Source organism: Thrips palmi, unplaced genomic scaffold, assembly GCF_012932325.1.
Source record: "Thrips palmi isolate BJ-2018 unplaced genomic scaffold, TpBJ-2018v1 HiC_scaffold_10, whole genome shotgun sequence".
In the NCBI taxonomy this organism is placed as follows: domain Eukaryota; kingdom Metazoa; phylum Arthropoda; class Insecta; order Thysanoptera; family Thripidae; genus Thrips; species Thrips palmi.
The window spans coordinates 15,121,372-15,138,144 of record NW_023144621.1 but is presented as its reverse complement, the minus strand read 5'-3'; the positions used below and the strand labels follow the sequence as shown (position 1 = coordinate 15,138,144).

The window sequence follows — 16,773 nt, the reverse complement described above, 5'->3', positions numbered from 1 at the left end:
ACCAGGTATTTCTTCTTCGTAAAGCCGATTTAGAAACACAATTCTTTTCTTAACTTCTGCGAAGCAACAACCACTGGAGTTCATTTGTTACTGGGGCGCGAAATTTGAACACACCTTCAGCGTGCAACTGCTTCAGGAAGTCCTCTTGTGTTCACTGCGCAGTTAGAAGCGTATCAAAACATGCCTTTTAACTTGTCACAAACTTCTTTTGACTCGTCCTTTTCCAACATCGCACTAAGGCCTGACTGTCACGGGTTTTTGCAGGTTTTAGCGGGGCGTACAGTGGCGCTCTCTTTCGGTTGCCGCATCGCACTAGCCCCCCATTCACGGCTTTCTCGATCGCGAATCCGTCGTGTCGTTTCCGACTGAAACCTCGAGCGTCTCCGACCTCCTCGTTTCTCTTTCCGCCATTAGTGAAGACGCCATTTTATCCTCCTGCTTCATGATTCACAATGAGTGATTATTCAGCGGTTGCGCCGCCTCAGAATTTCACTCAAAGTGCTGCCTTCGCTTCAGCTCTACAACGCGCCCGTCAGGTACTCACAACTACCCGTCAAATAATGCTAGTTCTCTTGGTTACGGACGCACCGCTTCTGTTTACATGCCAAGTGTCCAACGGCTCGGGCCCTGTTCACTTTGGCCTCTCGTCCCGGTGTGATTCGTTTCCCCCTTTCGCTTTCGGCTCTTCCGCATTCCCCTCGTTTTCCCGTTTAAGGTTTGCTCCATTTCAATCATCGAATGGACTTCTGAACTGGACTTGACCTGAGCCAGTCCTGCCTTGGTTAAGCGCCCGACGCATTGCCTAGGCTCTCCTAGCCTTCGCTGGTCTCTCGCTTTCTTGCGCCTTTCCTTACATGGCTGCATTATTTTGTGGGCCTGAAGCAAGCCGTGCCTTCAGTGCGGTGCATGGGGCCTTCAGGCTCAATGGTCGCTAGTTTTGGAATTCCTTATCGTAAGATCGATCAATATGGCGTCTTGGTCCAATAACCTACTGTGAGCAATGCTGTCAAAGCAGCCGGTCATTTGCTGAGGAGTCCTGAGGGATGCTCTGAAATTTTATTTTTTGGCCCTCCGCTCTCAGCTTTAATGAAAGTTCTCTCATTTTTTATTTTTTTTATTTCAGAGTCAGTCATAATATTTGATTTCTATTGGGTTAAAAAAATTGAAGGTCTATACCTTGCCTTTTATCCTAACATCATTCTTCTTGTTTTTGTTTCTAGATTGCAGCAAAAATCAACCCAGGTGGTGCTGCTGAAGGTGGTGGTGGAAAACGACCTCTTGAAGACGGATCAGGTAAAGCTCTTCATTCATTCTTGTAATCTTCTCACTTTTCTGGTACTGATTTGTTTTATGTCTTATGACGCAATATTACAGAACCAGAAGCTAAAAAAGTGGCCGGGGTTACCAACGACCCCGTGGCTTCAGCCCAGCTAAGTGCGATTAGATCTCAACAAACATCTGGCTCGGGTAAGCTTCCCACATCTCCTTTTTTTTTTTTTTTTTTTTCAACAAGGTTTGTTTTTAGTGCCTTATTGCTGACTTCTCGGGTCTTGTGGGTACAGGGGGTGGCGCATCTTCTGCAGCCGCAGCGGCTGCGGCACAGGCGGCAGCAGTAGCAGCCAGGGTGGCGGCTGCGGCAGCCGCAAGCGGCCTGGGCCTTGGTGGCCTTGGCGGCGGCGGCGGCATCTTGAACGAAGACATCAGGGTCCCTGACAAGATGGTCGGCCTGAGTAAGTCGAACTACTTATCGCTGATTAAGAAAGAGATCCTTCTTCTTGTGTCCCTATCCCTTCTAAAGGTTTGGTGGCGTATGTGATGTAATTAATTTTTTAATTTATTAATTTTGTCTGTCATATTTAATTGGTGCTTGTTGCCAACAGTGTATGGGTTCAGCTAGTCTGTTTTAATTTCCTAATTGTTTGGAACTTGTGTCCATTGTAGCAAAATAGTTCTGAGACTGTATTTTTGTCAGGCAAAGTGGGTGTATGATTTCTGTTTGGAGCTGTTAGGTTTATGTTACAGTATTTCCATATTGAAATGAACTGTTTTCAAGTTACTCTTCTAGTAGTTCTTCAAATGTCAATCTTGTGGTGCTGCTGGATTGCGGAATGCTATGGCTTTGTATTAGCTTTTGTAACAGTTATTAAAATTTTGTGGCTTCATGGGAAACCCTCCTTTAACTTAAATAATACCGTTTTTAATGTTGTAAACATTTGTTAACATTGCCACTTTGGTTCCTCATTCCCATAAGACGGTTTATTATGTAACTAAACAGCTTTGTTCTGAATATGCCATAACAGTTTTGTTTAGTTCATTTCATGTTTGCAGACCAATTTACTTATGCTGCTGAGATTGTCATCATGCTTATTCTTCTTGTGCTGATTCTAACATCCTGATTCCTTTTTGATCTTGTTCTATGGATGCATTTGGTTGGGATGGGAAATTTTAGTTTAGCTTGATCAGATAAAATTTAGTCAAAATATTCAATGGGGTAGACGGTCGTCGGCCTACTTTTGCATGCTTTGTGTGGACTTATTTGAGTATTGTGAAAATTTTGTGAGTGAGCATGGGTTGTTTTTGTTTTTTTTTTTGTTTTTTTTTCCTTTTTCAAATTGTAAGGGTGATAGTTCTCTTGGCTTTTTGACATCGGTTCATTGTACATTATTGCAGATGAGTTATTAGATTTGAACTATTCCTAAATTTAAGAGACATACAAATTCCTTGGTAACCCTGTACATATTCTTATCCAGTGAAAAGTTCATTGGTACATTTAGCTGATAAATTCTGCATTCGATCGATTCCTGGCAAGCTTAGTATGTTCCATAATGTAGTCTGACATTCTTTTGCCCCTTCCCTCAGTATTACCAGACTTAATTTCTTAAAGTCTCAGAACAGTGATCATATGCTTGAATCAGAGAGGTTGCGCATGTCACTTGTCATGACTAGCAGTCAGATTCACAATGGAATTGTGTATTTTGCAGCTTTCAAACTAACCTGACCTGCCCTTCAAAGTTTTGTCCTTGTGATACTCTGCCTATTGGACTCCCTGATTGGGTTCTATGACCCATTTCTTTTTTTTTGTTTTATTTTTTATTGATTTTTTTATTTTGTTTTTGGTCTTTCATTTCTGGTTATGTATTGAGTTTTCATTCCATGGGTATGGTAATTTAATTTTGGTTTGGGGTTTCTTCTTGTTTTGCCTTTTCAGCGTTTGCAGACAACCCCTAGTCATGGTGTTCTGTTACTAAACTGAACTGTTTTGTTTTGTTCAGCATGAGAATCCTGAGGCGTTCAGCTTATTGTGGATAAATAACATTTTCCCTTTATGTCCTATGTATTTTAAGTTTATTTTCTGGTTTTATGCTTATGTTTTTGCCATATTTTCTCCCCTCCCTTATGTCCAATATCCATCCCTGTTCCTACTGTTATGCTGCTGCTCTCTTTGACAAAATATGCAATTTCATGGTGATGACTATATGCGGGTCATGGCACGATGTGATGACTGTGTGTGGTTCCAGATGGTGGCGGCCCACAATTGGGTTTTGGCGCCATCACCACAGAAGAGATAATGGTTCCGGACCGGATGGTTGGGCACCGTAAGTGTGGTGTAGGGGAAGGATAGGGCCGGAAGCTAAACAGTTCCTCTTTTTGGCTCTGTTTTTAATGCTTTGCTGTTGATAGTAGTTTTTGCAGCAAAGTAGTATTGAGCCGACTTTAAAGAAACTTTGTACATTACATTTGCATGATTCAGGATTAAGTCTCTCGCAAACATTGAGTTTTAGGCTATGGAGAAGCTAGTTTCACTATGTGCTCCTTTTTGCTGAAATGGGTACATTTATGGCAATACTTATCAGTGAGAATATAGGAAAAATGAATATTAAGTAAAGAATTGGTCAGCATCTCCCCAAATCCGCTAATTTGCGGTTGTTCTTTGTCTCTGTGCATGTCCGTGAAAGTACCTGTATCATTTAAATTTATTTTGTGCAATATTAGCTGTTAAATTTTTGGGGTTTTCTTTAGCAAGCATGCTTATTATTTGTAGAAGCTGTGCTCTTTCAATTTTTTATTTTAAATATTTGGGCTGAGTCACAATTATATATTTTTGACCTCAAACCTGCAACTGTAGTTACTAATGTGATCTGTGCCTAATGACTACAAGGTGAAGATTATTTTAAAGTCCATGACTGGGAAAATAGCTTTTCTAAATCATGTCTTCTTTAACTATTTTCACCGTGTACATAATTGAGAATCCTGTTGCTGTTGTAGAGTAGAAAGCTTCTTTGCTGTTAGGCCTCTGTTTCAAAGCCTTGCCTTCTGCCATATTTTTTATTTTATCCCTGTTGGAACCTACAAGTGTATGAAACGAATGATTTCCATGCCCATTTGTTCACAGTAATTGGTCGAGGCGGAGAACAGATCAGCAGGTTGCAAAATGAATCTGGATGCAAGATTCAAATGGCTCCTGACAGTGGCGGCCAACCAGACAGAGTTTGCACCCTGTCGGGGTCGAGAGAAGCTATTGGGTAAATTCCTTTTTTGATCCTCTTGATCTTGTCTTTCTCCTTTCAGTAACATGTGATCAGTTTTGTGACAAATATTTTCTGTGTTGCAGGCGTGCAAAAGATTTAATATCATCAATTGTGCAACAACGCAGCAGAACTGAAGGAGGAGGGAACGGCGGCGGGGGAGGAGGAGGCGGCGGCGGCGGGGGAGGCGGAGGCAACGGCGGTGGCATGTCTGGCGGCGGCCTGGGCGACATGGGCATGAACTCGACACAGGTAAGACATTGTCTCGACCGAACATACTTTTGAATCTCTTCAACATGGATTAGCTAGGTACCCAATGTGGGTGTGGCTTTCACTGAAGTTAGGGTGTGTTGTCCGTTACTAAGGAGCTCTGCAAGTCGTGAGTTAGCATACCTGGTGGCCATTTGAAGATGTTGTTAGGGTTTACAGCAATCCTAGGAGTGTACTTGGGTGGGCTGGAGAGGAACACTAGAAGTGGTGTGGCTTGCAAGGTCTGCAAAATTTGGTTTGTTGAATATTGTTTAGAAATGCATGTTGCCTCATTAGAAGCAAGGCACACGTCCTCCTTTTTAAAGGTGAGTCCATCTGTTTTTTTTCTATTTTATGCATGCTTTGTACGGGGTTTTCTTGGTGGTAATGGGTACAGAAGGTCTCTCAGACACTGTGTCATTGTCCACGATGAACTCGAACACACTGTGGGCTTTCTGTGCTTGTTGGCTTTGTGAATCTGGTCATGTAGCTGTTGTGAAATGGAGGAAGTATTATTGTCCTCCAGGTGGAGATCATGGTCCCGGGGCCAAAAGTTGGTCTGATCATCGGCAAGGGTGGTGAAACTATCAAACAGCTCCAAGACAAGTCTGGAGCTCGCATGACTGTCATCCAGGATGGGTCTATGAATCAGGACCAAGAGAAGCCTCTCAGGATTAGTGGGGATCCTCAGAGTGTTGAGGTATTGACTGTCTGCATTCCATTAATTGCTTTCAACCTCTTTAGGCAAGGCACTGATAGCAGGAAAATAGGAGGCTTTTGGTTAACTTATCTCCTCTATTTGTCATGCTGAACAAACCGAGTCGGTCATGCTAGAATTACCTTTTGCTGGATGCTCACTCTGATTCCACATTTGGTGCATATCCAGTTTAATATTGTAGTCAGTGATCCATTTGGTTTCATAATCTGTTCACAATTTTAATTTTCATGTTCACCCATGTTAAAGATGGGTGCAATATATTCTTGCACTGAATGTTGGGCTGTTATCAGTGCTACTGTCTAGGGGTATATCTTACTCTGTGGGCTTGTTGTGGGGGTAGCTTTGACCGACCGTTTTTGTTCCAGCATGCTAAAGCTCTGGTGTATGAATTAATTGCTGAAAAGGAAATGCAGGTAAGCGGCATGAATGGCATGTTGGCCACTGCTATTTGCTTGGTTATAGTCTGGAGGGAGTGTGACTGTTCCTTTGATCTGATTTAGAACGCGTTTGGAGGCCGCGGCGGCGGCGGCGGCAGTGGCCGCAGGGATAGCCACTTCAATGATATGGGTGGTGGTGGTGCTGGTGCTGGAAGCATCGGGGGCAATGGAGAATCTATGGAGGTAAGTTTCCTCTAGGGTTCATCACGACTTGCAAAGCCACACCCCTTCTCTAGAAAGCCACATTGTTTGTCTTTTTTTATTGCCCCAGCCCCACTTTGTTTCTATTATTGGTAGGTGGTTCTTGTTTCTTGACAGGTTCTTCAGTCTTAGTATTCCTTGCGTGCTATTTTTCTTTTTTCCAGGTATCCATATTGTGTGTGTGACCGATCTGAGTTTGAGTCGATTTGTTTTGTCTTGTTTTGTTAAGGTTTTGGTGCCACAAGCAGCTGTTGGAGTGGTTATAGGAAAAGGCGGTGATATGATTAAGAAGATTCAAAGTGAGACTGGAGCTCGTGTCCAGTTCCAACAGGGTCGTGATGATGGTCCTGGAGAGAGAAAATGTTTGCTGACCGGCAAGCCAGGGCAGGTTCAGGAAGCAAGGATGCGCATTGAAGAACTAATTGATAGTGTTTTGGTTCGTAGGAATTTTTTTACCTTTTTCTTGGGTGCACTGCTATCAAGATGTTACGTTGACTTGATTAAATCTTGCAGAGGAGAGACAATGAGATGGGTCGCGGGCGACGGGGACCAGGTGGCCCTGGAGGCCGACCTTTCGATGGCATGGGAGGCCGAGGAGAGTTCGGCAGAGACGAGAGGGCCGGTTGGGACCGAGGCGGCGGGCGTGTCGGCGGACCCATGGGGGACAAGCAAGAAATGGCTTTCACGATACCTGCCACCAAGTGTGGCGTTGTGATAGGTCGCGGAGGTGAAACAATTAAGCAGATAAATTCTCAGTCCGGTGCTCACTGCGAGATGGATAGAAGGCCAAACAATAACCCCACAGAAAAGATCATCCTGATCCGAGGGTCCCCTGAGCAGATTGAAGCGGCCAAGAGATTAATTCAAGACAAACTTGGAATGGTAGGTTGTCATGGGACTTTTCTTGTTGTGCTAGCTTTCTTCGTGTGTGTTTATTGTTTTGCTTTCTGGTTTTGTAGCCCCTAGGAAATCCGAACGGCGGTCCCCCCAGCCAATACCCGATGGGAGGCGGCCCCGGTGGTCCTGGCGGCCCCGGTGGCCCTCCTGGCGGCCCTGGTGGTCCGGGAGGCCCTGGAGGCCCGCCGCAGCACTACGGCGCCGCGCAGGGCTGGGGCGGCCAGTACCCACAGTGGCAGCAGGGGCAGGGACACCCCAGCGACCCTAACCAACCCAACGCCGTGCAGGTGAACCCTCAGACCGGCCAGCCAGACTACTCCATTCAGTGGGCTGAGTATTACCGCTCTCTTGGAATGCACCGCGAAGCAGACATGATTGAACAGCAGGCCAAGACGAACAAGGTTATTGTTTTCTCCCTTTGGCTTCTTCGGAGTTGTTTTTCAGTGACTTCTATTTTGCTTCGTAACTTGCAATTTTTAACGATTTGCAGGCACAACAACCCCAACCACAGGCAGCTGCTCAGCCACAACCTGCTGCCCAGCCTCAGCCACAGCCTGCCGTGGCGGGAGCGGCCCAGAATGGGCAGCCAGACTACAGTGCGCAGTGGGCTGAGTACTACAGATCAGTTGGCAAGATCAAGGAGGCTGATGCCATTGAGGCTCAAATGAAAGCTTCCAAGGCTGCCCAGGTGCAACCCCAACCTCAGCAGGGAGCTGCCCCCCAGGTCCCTGGGCAAGCTGCACCCGTTCAGCAGGCTGGCTATGGCCAGCCCTACGGTTACCAGGTCAGTGTGTGTACATATGGTCTCGTGTTCTCATCATCTTGTATGGCATTGTACTCACTACTTTTGTTTCCTCATCCAGCCCGCACCCGGCTACAGCTATGGTGCTCCCGGTGGACCACAACCTCCCCAGCAACCTGGACAGCAACCTCAGTATGGTTACCCTGGCTATGGTGGCTATGGAGGCCAGCCCGGCGGACCGGAGAACTGATCTGCTGAAACTGTAAGTTGTCCTAAGCACAGGTGAAGTGACAAGTGGCTGGAGAGTTGTCTGTAGAGCAAGGGTCGGGCTCGCGTTTGCAGGTTTGCTGTGGCGGGGCTGTCGGAGTATAGTGTGGCATTTGTTGTTGTCCATGTTGACGTTCAGTTATTGTACCATGTCCTCAAAACAATGGGGAGGGTTGTTCTGGAAGGCCCTTTTCTTTAATTTAATGATGGGGTAGTGCCTACAATTTTATCCTACAAATTGTATAACTTCACATCCTTTTGCTTATTTTAGTTGGTGACATCTCGACCACCATTTTCTTTTCTTTTGTTCCTTTTGGCTTTGTTCAGAAGGGCCATGTAGTCATCTTTTTTATTTATTTCTTTTGCGATTTGTTTAAATTGATCCCCTAGTTTGCTATGGTTGGTCTGGTTCATTTGGCTTCATACAAATTTATAACGGACAACATTGTTTTATAAGTTGTTGCTTTTTGTTTCATTTGAATTTTTTTGCCTCTGCATGGTTTTAAAGTAGCAACTTGCTGTTCATCATATGGCCTCTGCTACTGCTCCCTCATAGCTTATTTAGCTGAATTCAATTTGCATCATACCCCAATACATTTACCTGCGGCCTAAATTTGCGTTCTTAAAATGAGATTTAAACAAATGGGATTAGGCGAGGGGGTGCCATGTTGTATTGTGACAAAACATGCCTTGTTCTGTGTGTTTACAGATTGGCCTGCTGTTGCTATGTCTGCGTGTTCTGCAACCAGATCACTGTTATTCCTAGTGTACTGCACCATATTGAGAATCTATACCAGCGTTTATCAGATTTATATTCTATATATATATCAATATAAAACACTTATATGCATCCCTTGTGAATGAATTTTGTGGGGGGGTCTTTGGAGAGTCATGTTTTGTTGTGCATATGCTAACAGTTGAAATATTTTGTAACATTTTTCTTTTTTTTTATGATAGTTCCTTCACCTGGTCTTGGCTTATCACTTTCATCTGACAAGGATGATGCTCAGTGGTCCTGACTTGCTTGATGTTCAGATTATTATGTTGATCATTTTGCCCTTGTGTATATTGGATGTATGTGATAAGGTGTGAAAGTATTGCAAAGCGTTTTCCCTACATTAAGTAATCATTTTTTTCCCCCAAATGACGTTTTGATCATTGAGTCCATTATTTATATTAAGATTTGACTGCAAAGAGATTTCTTTTTCTTCTTCCAAATTGAAAAAAAATATTTTCCCTCCCCTTGATGTCAAGGGCACCCAAGGACGTGTTCATCAATCATCAAGAAGCACGTGATCTCTGAGCCCTGCGCTCATCGTTTGTGGTGAGGTAAAATAAGATAATGTAGCTCAATTTGTTATCTGAAGTTAAAATGTCTTATGTTCATTGTATTAGGGTATTACTTGTAACATGTCTTACCATTCTTTCCTCTTGCATTGTTTTTAAATATTAAATGTCCCTGAACTGTATGGTGTATGTTGCCTTGTTATTCCTCAACCCTCAGGTCTGTGGACAGGTCTGCAAACGACAGACGACTCCAGGAGATTTTCGGGCGACCCTCTCCTATGATTGTGTTGCCAAGAGATAAAAGTTTCTCAACTTTGTGCCCTTTCATTGCTATGTGCTGAATATGAAGTGTTGGTACATATTTTTCGTCCTTGTCAGTTTTTCTTATCTTGTAGCTATAGCAATGACTGGGAAGTTTCAAATATTTATCAGACATGTTTTTTTTTTTTTTTTTTCCAAAAGCGGATTACATTTTTTCACTGCTTTGATTCAACTGATAGCTTGTATTATTACATTGCATTCAGTTATGTCAGGCTTTTGACTAACCGAGAAAGCAACCGTGTTGTTAAATCTACCATTGGAATGTTTTCCTGTATGAATGACCAAAATTCGAATTTTGTTGGGCCTAGGTGTTTTCCTGTTGGAGCCACACTTAGCAAGCACATTAAATCAGAATAAACAATTTTTTTAAACAAAAGGGTTTTCTACTGCAATGTTAACTTGTGACCTGAATCAAGAGATAATGAATTTTCTTAGGGTAATGGTACGGGGGGAACTGATTCCTTTGGTTCAATAGACGTCAAAACCTAGAACCTGTTTCACACAAGAAATCTTTCCTTACATTGGAGACACTGCTGTAAATTGTTTTGGGTCCACACCGAAATGATTTGAAACGCATTTAAATTGCTGTGGCATAGTTGGTAGGGTCCCTACATAAATGTTTCCAAAGTCCACATCAGGAAAACAAATCATTCTAGGGAGTTTGGATAAGTGCGCGTTCTCATTTTTATTACACTTTTCGTCTTGTTCCCTCATAAATATTGTGGTCTAGTTTTTTTTTTTTTTAAATTGAAGCACTTGTTTTCACTGACTGCATACATTATATATTCAATGAGATTTTTGATGGGGTTATCTATTTCGGAAGTTAATGAAAGTACTATGTGAATTGAAGTTTGGTATATTTGTGGGTATTTCTATTTGGATTCCATGACAGATTGCTTGAAACCATGGCTTCTTTGTTCTCTTCTAGTGCTCTTTACTTTGATATAGTCTCTTGCCCATGCCCTGTTCCAATCATATGTTCGTTAAAATTTTAGTGACAGTTTCGATTGACACTCATTGGGTAGGAATGTCTCCTTTGCTTGCCTCTGTTGTGGAATAGGTGCTAGCTCAGCTGCAAACGTGACCATCAAGCTCACATAGCCCACACTGCAAGCTGTTGTGTTGAAATTTGTTTGATTGCTCATTGAATTGGACTTGACTGTGCTTTGTGCTGGTGAGACCCAGTTCAAGTTGCTCATGCTGATGCGATGCAAGCCTCATGATATTTTCTGTATCACAATTTTTTGTGGTTCTTCCACTGGTCAAACTGAGCTATTGCCGCTTTAATTATCCCCTCGAATGTTTTGGAATTCTTATTTACCTTTTCCTGCCATCCTTTAGGGTGCCCCTATGTTTCCCTTCCCATTTTTTTGGTTCCACAGGCATGATTTACCTTTAGTTCAATTTCTTGTGATAACGTGTCATATGGTGATGAAAGGCAGAATTTTTGGGTTTCAATTTTGATGACAGGTTACAGTTGTCTCCTTGTTTGTGGTGTCTTTTGTTGGGGAAGCTTGTGGCTGGTATCACATTCCCTATTCCCTGCAAAACTTAGTGTCTTGTACTGCTAGGAGTTTTGTTTCATCATCAACCATTCAAGGTGAGTATTTCTTTACTATTTTAGTTGGTCACAAGCTTCTATTCTTCCACGTCCCATATGGTGAATCAGATCAGAGTACTGTTTGTACAATTACCGAACTGGTAGCCTTGTGCACTGTTTCCCTTGCCTTCCTTGCATGCTTTAAGTTAGGAAAATAGCAATCATTAAATTGAATGAAATATGCTTGATGTCATCAGTCTGTTAATCATTTTTGTAGATATCACTGATATCAGTTGGCTAGGTGCCATCTGATGACCCTCCTTCCGTTCTGTCTTTTTGTGGCGGTATGATGTAATTGTGTGACTGGCATTGTGCTAGATGTGTCATTCAATGTGTGTCCAGCTGCTGTAGGAGTGGCTGCATCTATTGAACAATTGTTGACTTCAATGTGGTCTTGTTCATCTTTTTAACATTGCTTGCCTGATGGCCTGTTCCAACCCCGCTAGTTAATGTGCACCCCATTTGTTTGTTATGCTTTGCCTAGCTCTTTTCTATTAGCAGAATGTCAATTAACCTAATGGCATAATTAATGTCCATCTGATCTGGGGACTGTGTTGGTATGGTAGTTGTACTACAGCTCCTTTCCAGTGCTCAGGTACCTAGCCTTTGGCTGACATCATTTTGTCTTTTCAATGCTTCCGTTTATAGTGTCTACCTTCATCTTGTGTGAATCGTATTTGTTCGGCTTTCTCACTGCATGTATGCTCGCAGGTGATGCAGGAAATTGTGGCGCAGGTTACCCTGTAGCTTTCCTGAATCTCAAAGTGGTGTGGATTGCAAGTAGTTTTTACTGAGCTGTAGCAAGGTTCTCTTCATCCACCCATGTGAAAAGATTCCACAAAGTGGCAGGGCTCAAACAAGTAATTTCAGTATCTTACGCAGCATTTATTTCAGTGACAGTGTTATTTCGGCCTAGCTTTGCTTCAGCTCAGTGAAATAACACTATCATTGTGAAAGAGTTATTGTTTTCAACATTTTCTTTTTGCAAACTGTTTGCTGTTTTGATTTTATAATACTTGCATGTTTCCCATCAAGTGAGCCCACAATTATCACTGCTGGGTAAAGTTGTTTGTTTCTCTTTATTTGAAGCAATGGGGTTTTGTTTTTTTGTGGAGATTTTTGATTTTATGTTGGATTTTACTTGTTGAAAATGTCTGGCATCACTTCCGCTTTACATTCAGATGTGCTTGTTGTTTTAGCCAGGTTTTAAATCACTGCTGCAAGATCTTAACATTCTGGCATTGTATGCAATACTCATTTTGTGTACATGTTCGTTGAGCTGAATTTTATCTGTGTTATGAAAATTGAAACCATGGTTAATTTCATTCATGGGCGGAACTTTTGTCATGATTTTCCAAATCTGTTGGTTTTGGCAATACTCTGCACTTTTCTTAAAGTCAAACAGCAGTCTAGACGTAGATTTTAAAATGTCAGTTCTCTCCATTCATTATGGTTGGCTGTGCCTCAAACGATGATCTCCATTTATTTCTAGTCTGAGGATCTAGGTAACGTGATGCGTTAACTCTAGAGTTTTTGATGCACACTAATAGTTTGGCTGTAGTTTAAATGTAGTTCACTACCCTATGTTCTCTCACTTGGAGAAAATATTTCTTTTGTTTTCAGAAAAATTCAGGGACCCTTTTCCTTGATTGAAATCGATTTGAATTGAAGGATTTGCAATGTCTATTCTCCTTGGCTTTGTATTCCCTTCTTAAGAGACGTGCGTCCGTCCATCAGCTATTGCCTTTTAGTTGAGTAGAATTATTTGATTATTTCAGTGTCTGCAGATTTGCAACTGTTGTCCCTTTTTTCCCCTTTTTCTTTGGTTCTGCCCCACCTAACCTAACTCAGCAGCTGATGGTAATTTCTGTGTCTGTCCTTTCATGCGCGCTCTACCCAGGGTTAGTGAGTCACTGTAATTTAAGTAAATGTCTCATCAGGGTACTGTCAGTGTTTTGTAATTGGTTTGAACTAGCCTGTGGTCATCTAGGATTCATTTGCAAGCATTGCTTATTTTTTGACAGCACTCTACACTTAAGACTTCAGAAATTGGTGGTGATGACATGTAGTTTTGAACTGTGAGTTCTCAGCATTCAAATAACTTCGTAGCCAAATTTTCAAGTTCTACATCTTTGCTTTGTGCTGTTGCTGTGGATATTCTTTTCTTTTCTCCCTTCCTTCTGAGGATCATTTGCGTGATGTACCTGTGCTGATGTTGAGGTAAGTAATTGAAATACCACTGATGCAGGGACTTGTTTTAAGTTATTGGCATGCATTATGCATTAAATTAGCTTAATTGCATAATTGGCTCTGTAGATTTTTTTTTTTTATATATATTCTTTTTTAATACTAATAGTGGGTTACTACTCAGTTTAGGAACTTTGATTTGTCTAGGATAGGGTCGGGTGAAGAACGTATTACTTCTGGTTTTATTCCAAGCTATCTTAAGCATTTCTCTTAAATGTGCATGCAAAGTGATGTGGAAAATGTAGATTTTTCAATTCTGACAATAAATATTATCAATAATTTCTAAATTTACTTACTTACCTGTTCCACCAACTGGGCTTCACAATTCACGAATCATTTAAACTGCAGTAAATACAGTCTAATGGTTTGCATGAGTTATTCAATCTAGAGTATGTTTAATATTTGATAGATACGTAGGTTGACATGAATTTGAATTTAATGTCACATTAAAACACTGGTTCACATTAACAATCCAAACCACACAATGCATAGTCTATGAACGAGAATACTTGAACAATTAACAGTATAACAGGGCACGCACAAAAACACTGCTGCCTAGTGACAAGGCATTTCAAGACTAAATGAGAATAAAAGCAAAATCAAAAGAATAAAAGGATGTTATCTTATACCTAGTTAAAGCTCATGGTACAGTTGAAAGCAAATTGAAATCTGTATATATTCAGCACAGATAATATCTTAGTGCAAACAAAGAATGCTAATTCGTGAGGTTCCAAAGACCTACAGCAATCACAGCCACGATTTTTAAAAAAATTCTTTGCCCGAAGGCAGATATCTACTCTTCGATTCATGTATATGGCAATAAAATTATTACAATCGACAAGAATAGACGATGGCAAAATTTCAAGAGCTAGCATAAAAGGTGCTCGGACTATGCACTTGAATTTTTTTTTTTTCTAGAGAAAAGCAGTTCCTAAGATAATCAGAACCATGTATAAATGAATGTGTCCTCATCAAGTCACATGATTGTTTTCTCAAAAGGCACAATATGATATAAACATCACAGATGGCAGCATGTTTGACTTTCTCAAAGCTGGTTTTTGCAGCAAAGAGAAATCATAGTTATGTTCAGGAAAAATTCACTTCTGGGTCGATTGCATCCACTCAGATCACACCACAGGAAGAGAGAACTAGAAAAGTCAAAGTGGGGAACAAAACATTTACCCTCTGCTAGACCAGTGTTTCCCATTACTTAAAATAGGATATTGGTAAAAATGAGACACTAAACTACTGTGACTTTGGATTCGCGGTCCATCAATGGATGCAACATTTCAACATCATACTTCTCTTTAACATTGTCCTCTTCCTTAGAGACAGGATTTGAGGAATACAAAATTGTTGCATATGACACTGTGACTATTGAAATGACTGTATTCAAGTAAATTGGAATACCAAATAAGATGTAGCATAATATAGCAGAGCATGTAAGTTCTATGGCACCAGTAAATGTTTTCATAATAGAGTTAAGGTTCCGCAGAAAGAAGCTGGTTGTAATGCCACCACCGGCATTGTTGAGCATTAAGATGATGACACTTGGCACTAGCACTGCTGACAGTGACTCACTTGAAAATGTCTGGCTAAGAGGCTCATGCAGCATGACCATCACCATATTGCACACTATTGAGTTTAGGTACATGAAAACATTTTGGATGAATATATTTGCTGATGGGGATTCTTTCTTCAACAGGTACTCATTGTACACACCAGCCAAACATGAGCATGACATCTGGAAATAGAAAAATAACAGTAATGTGCCAACTAGAGCAAAACAAATTTTCAATGAAGTACTAAGAGAAAATCGGTAACCTGGAAGAGAAGAAGAAGAAAGCTCCATTTCTTTCCTTCCAAACCCCCAAACAAATTACTCAAATTGCTGAAATCCATTTCTTTTATCATGCAGCCAACAGTCAAAAGCAACAGTGACATCCATTGAGTTCCACTGAGCCTTTTCTTAAAAATCACCTGTCAAGAAAAACATGAGAGATGAAAAAAGAATACAATACCACTGATACAAATAGCATTGCAGTATTTCATGTCGAAGTTTACCTGATACACTACTCCCGTTAATGCTACCCGCAATTGCAGCAATAAATAATAAGTGGTGGGATCAAAGGCCGAGAGGCTTAGGAATGCTATGTTATTGTACAAACTGTACAAAAATGCCGGTATCAGGTACAGCGAGCAGACTGCAAAAGAGACACCACTAAATAAGTTAGGTGGTTGATATAATAGCTCATGATATAAGCTCTCATACAGCTTACCTCTAGAATTCCTGATGACTTCTGTTAATAGAGCTTTAACAGGATGGCTACAAGCCATAGAAAAAACATTGTTAGTACAAAAACTGACATTTTTCAAAAATTCAGATAATAACTGGTAGAATGTAAACAAATTTTTAAAGCATTTTTTCAACCATCATTTTAACAGAAAGTTTCTTAAAATACGAAGAACTTACTCTCTGCAGAATAATGCAGAAGTGATGATCAGTTTGATAAAATCTGTCAACAAGACCGCAGTGACAGTATTGTATGGATAGCTGTTATCTGCTGACTGCGTCCACCTTACCAAAATCCCTAGGGCATAAAGAAAATAGAGCTGCATTCTACAGTCAAAATCACTTCATAAATTCTCTTTGAATGACGGTACTTGCCTTGATTCGTAAAGAAACCAACATAGGCAGCAAAGATGACTATGCTGGACTTGTTAGGGAATAACTCCGCCCATTTAATTTGTGACAACATTGTGAGAGAGGTTAGGCTCCTTTACTATTGCATTAAAATCTAGCCTAGCAACGCTTTCCACACAAATGCAGACTGGACCAGATTGTAGAGCTACCAATGCGCAGCCGAGTCAAAAGTGCTGTCACCACTAGGATAGTGAAATTTGTCAACAGAGTCCGAGTAATCCTCCTGCCAGTACTTCTGCTAAGATTTCTCCGAAGCGTGGAATGGGTGCATGTTGACAATGTTGACTCGCATGCGTCGGGCGGCCCAACCCTCGTGACCGAGCGTCAAACCGCACCTGCTGTGAAATAAGCGTGACTTTCTACATCGTTAAAAGCGAGGAATGAGCAGTGCAGTCACGGTTTCGTTTCGGCCGCAGGACTGATAACAAACCGCACTAAGCCGCAGACGCCCCCCTTTCCCCACTCCTCCTGCTCCTTTCCTCGCCATTGGACTTCCACACTTCCGCTTCTTTGCGCAATTGTAATTCACCCGCGAAGCACCGCGAAGTCTGTTTTAACATTTAAGAATTAACAGAGG

At 41.6% G+C, this 16,773-nt stretch overlaps 2 protein-coding genes across 4 annotated transcripts; one reads left to right on the top strand and one right to left on the bottom strand.

The window, feature by feature from the left end:
• The first annotated feature begins 342 nt into the window (after positions 1-342).
• Positions 343-9,511, top strand: LOC117639033 (far upstream element-binding protein 1). 3 transcript variants are annotated; one of them, XM_034374385.1, is made up of 16 exons: positions 343-536; positions 1,221-1,293; positions 1,375-1,467; positions 1,563-1,730; positions 3,519-3,596; positions 4,394-4,523; positions 4,613-4,778; positions 5,302-5,475; positions 5,859-5,906; positions 5,994-6,113; positions 6,361-6,567; positions 6,645-7,013; positions 7,091-7,429; positions 7,519-7,812; positions 7,892-8,032; positions 8,747-9,511. In XM_034374385.1, the coding sequence occupies exons 1-15, from the start codon at positions 453-455 to the stop codon at positions 8,018-8,020; spliced, it is 2,472 nt and encodes an 823-aa protein (XP_034230276.1). In that variant the 5' UTR covers positions 343-452; the 3' UTR covers positions 8,021-8,032; positions 8,747-9,511. The 3 variants fall into 3 exon arrangements, with proteins under 3 accessions (XP_034230276.1, XP_034230277.1, XP_034230278.1); XM_034374386.1 differs by lacking the exon at positions 3,519-3,596 and having other exon boundaries at positions 344-536; XM_034374387.1 differs by lacking the exons at positions 5,302-5,475; positions 5,859-5,906; positions 5,994-6,113 and having other exon boundaries at positions 347-536.
• A 4,398-nt stretch (positions 9,512-13,909) lies between these two features.
• On the bottom strand, positions 13,910-16,654 carry LOC117639040 (UDP-galactose transporter senju). Its single transcript, XM_034374394.1, has 6 exons — positions 16,161-16,654; positions 15,966-16,083; positions 15,772-15,818; positions 15,557-15,696; positions 15,317-15,472; positions 13,910-15,236 (listed from the first exon to the last, which is right to left on the bottom strand). Exons 1-6 carry the CDS (start codon positions 16,249-16,251, stop codon positions 14,733-14,735), a joined length of 1,056 nt encoding a protein of 351 aa, XP_034230285.1. The 5' UTR covers positions 16,252-16,654; the 3' UTR covers positions 13,910-14,732.
• Positions 16,655-16,773: the final 119 nt, after the last annotated feature.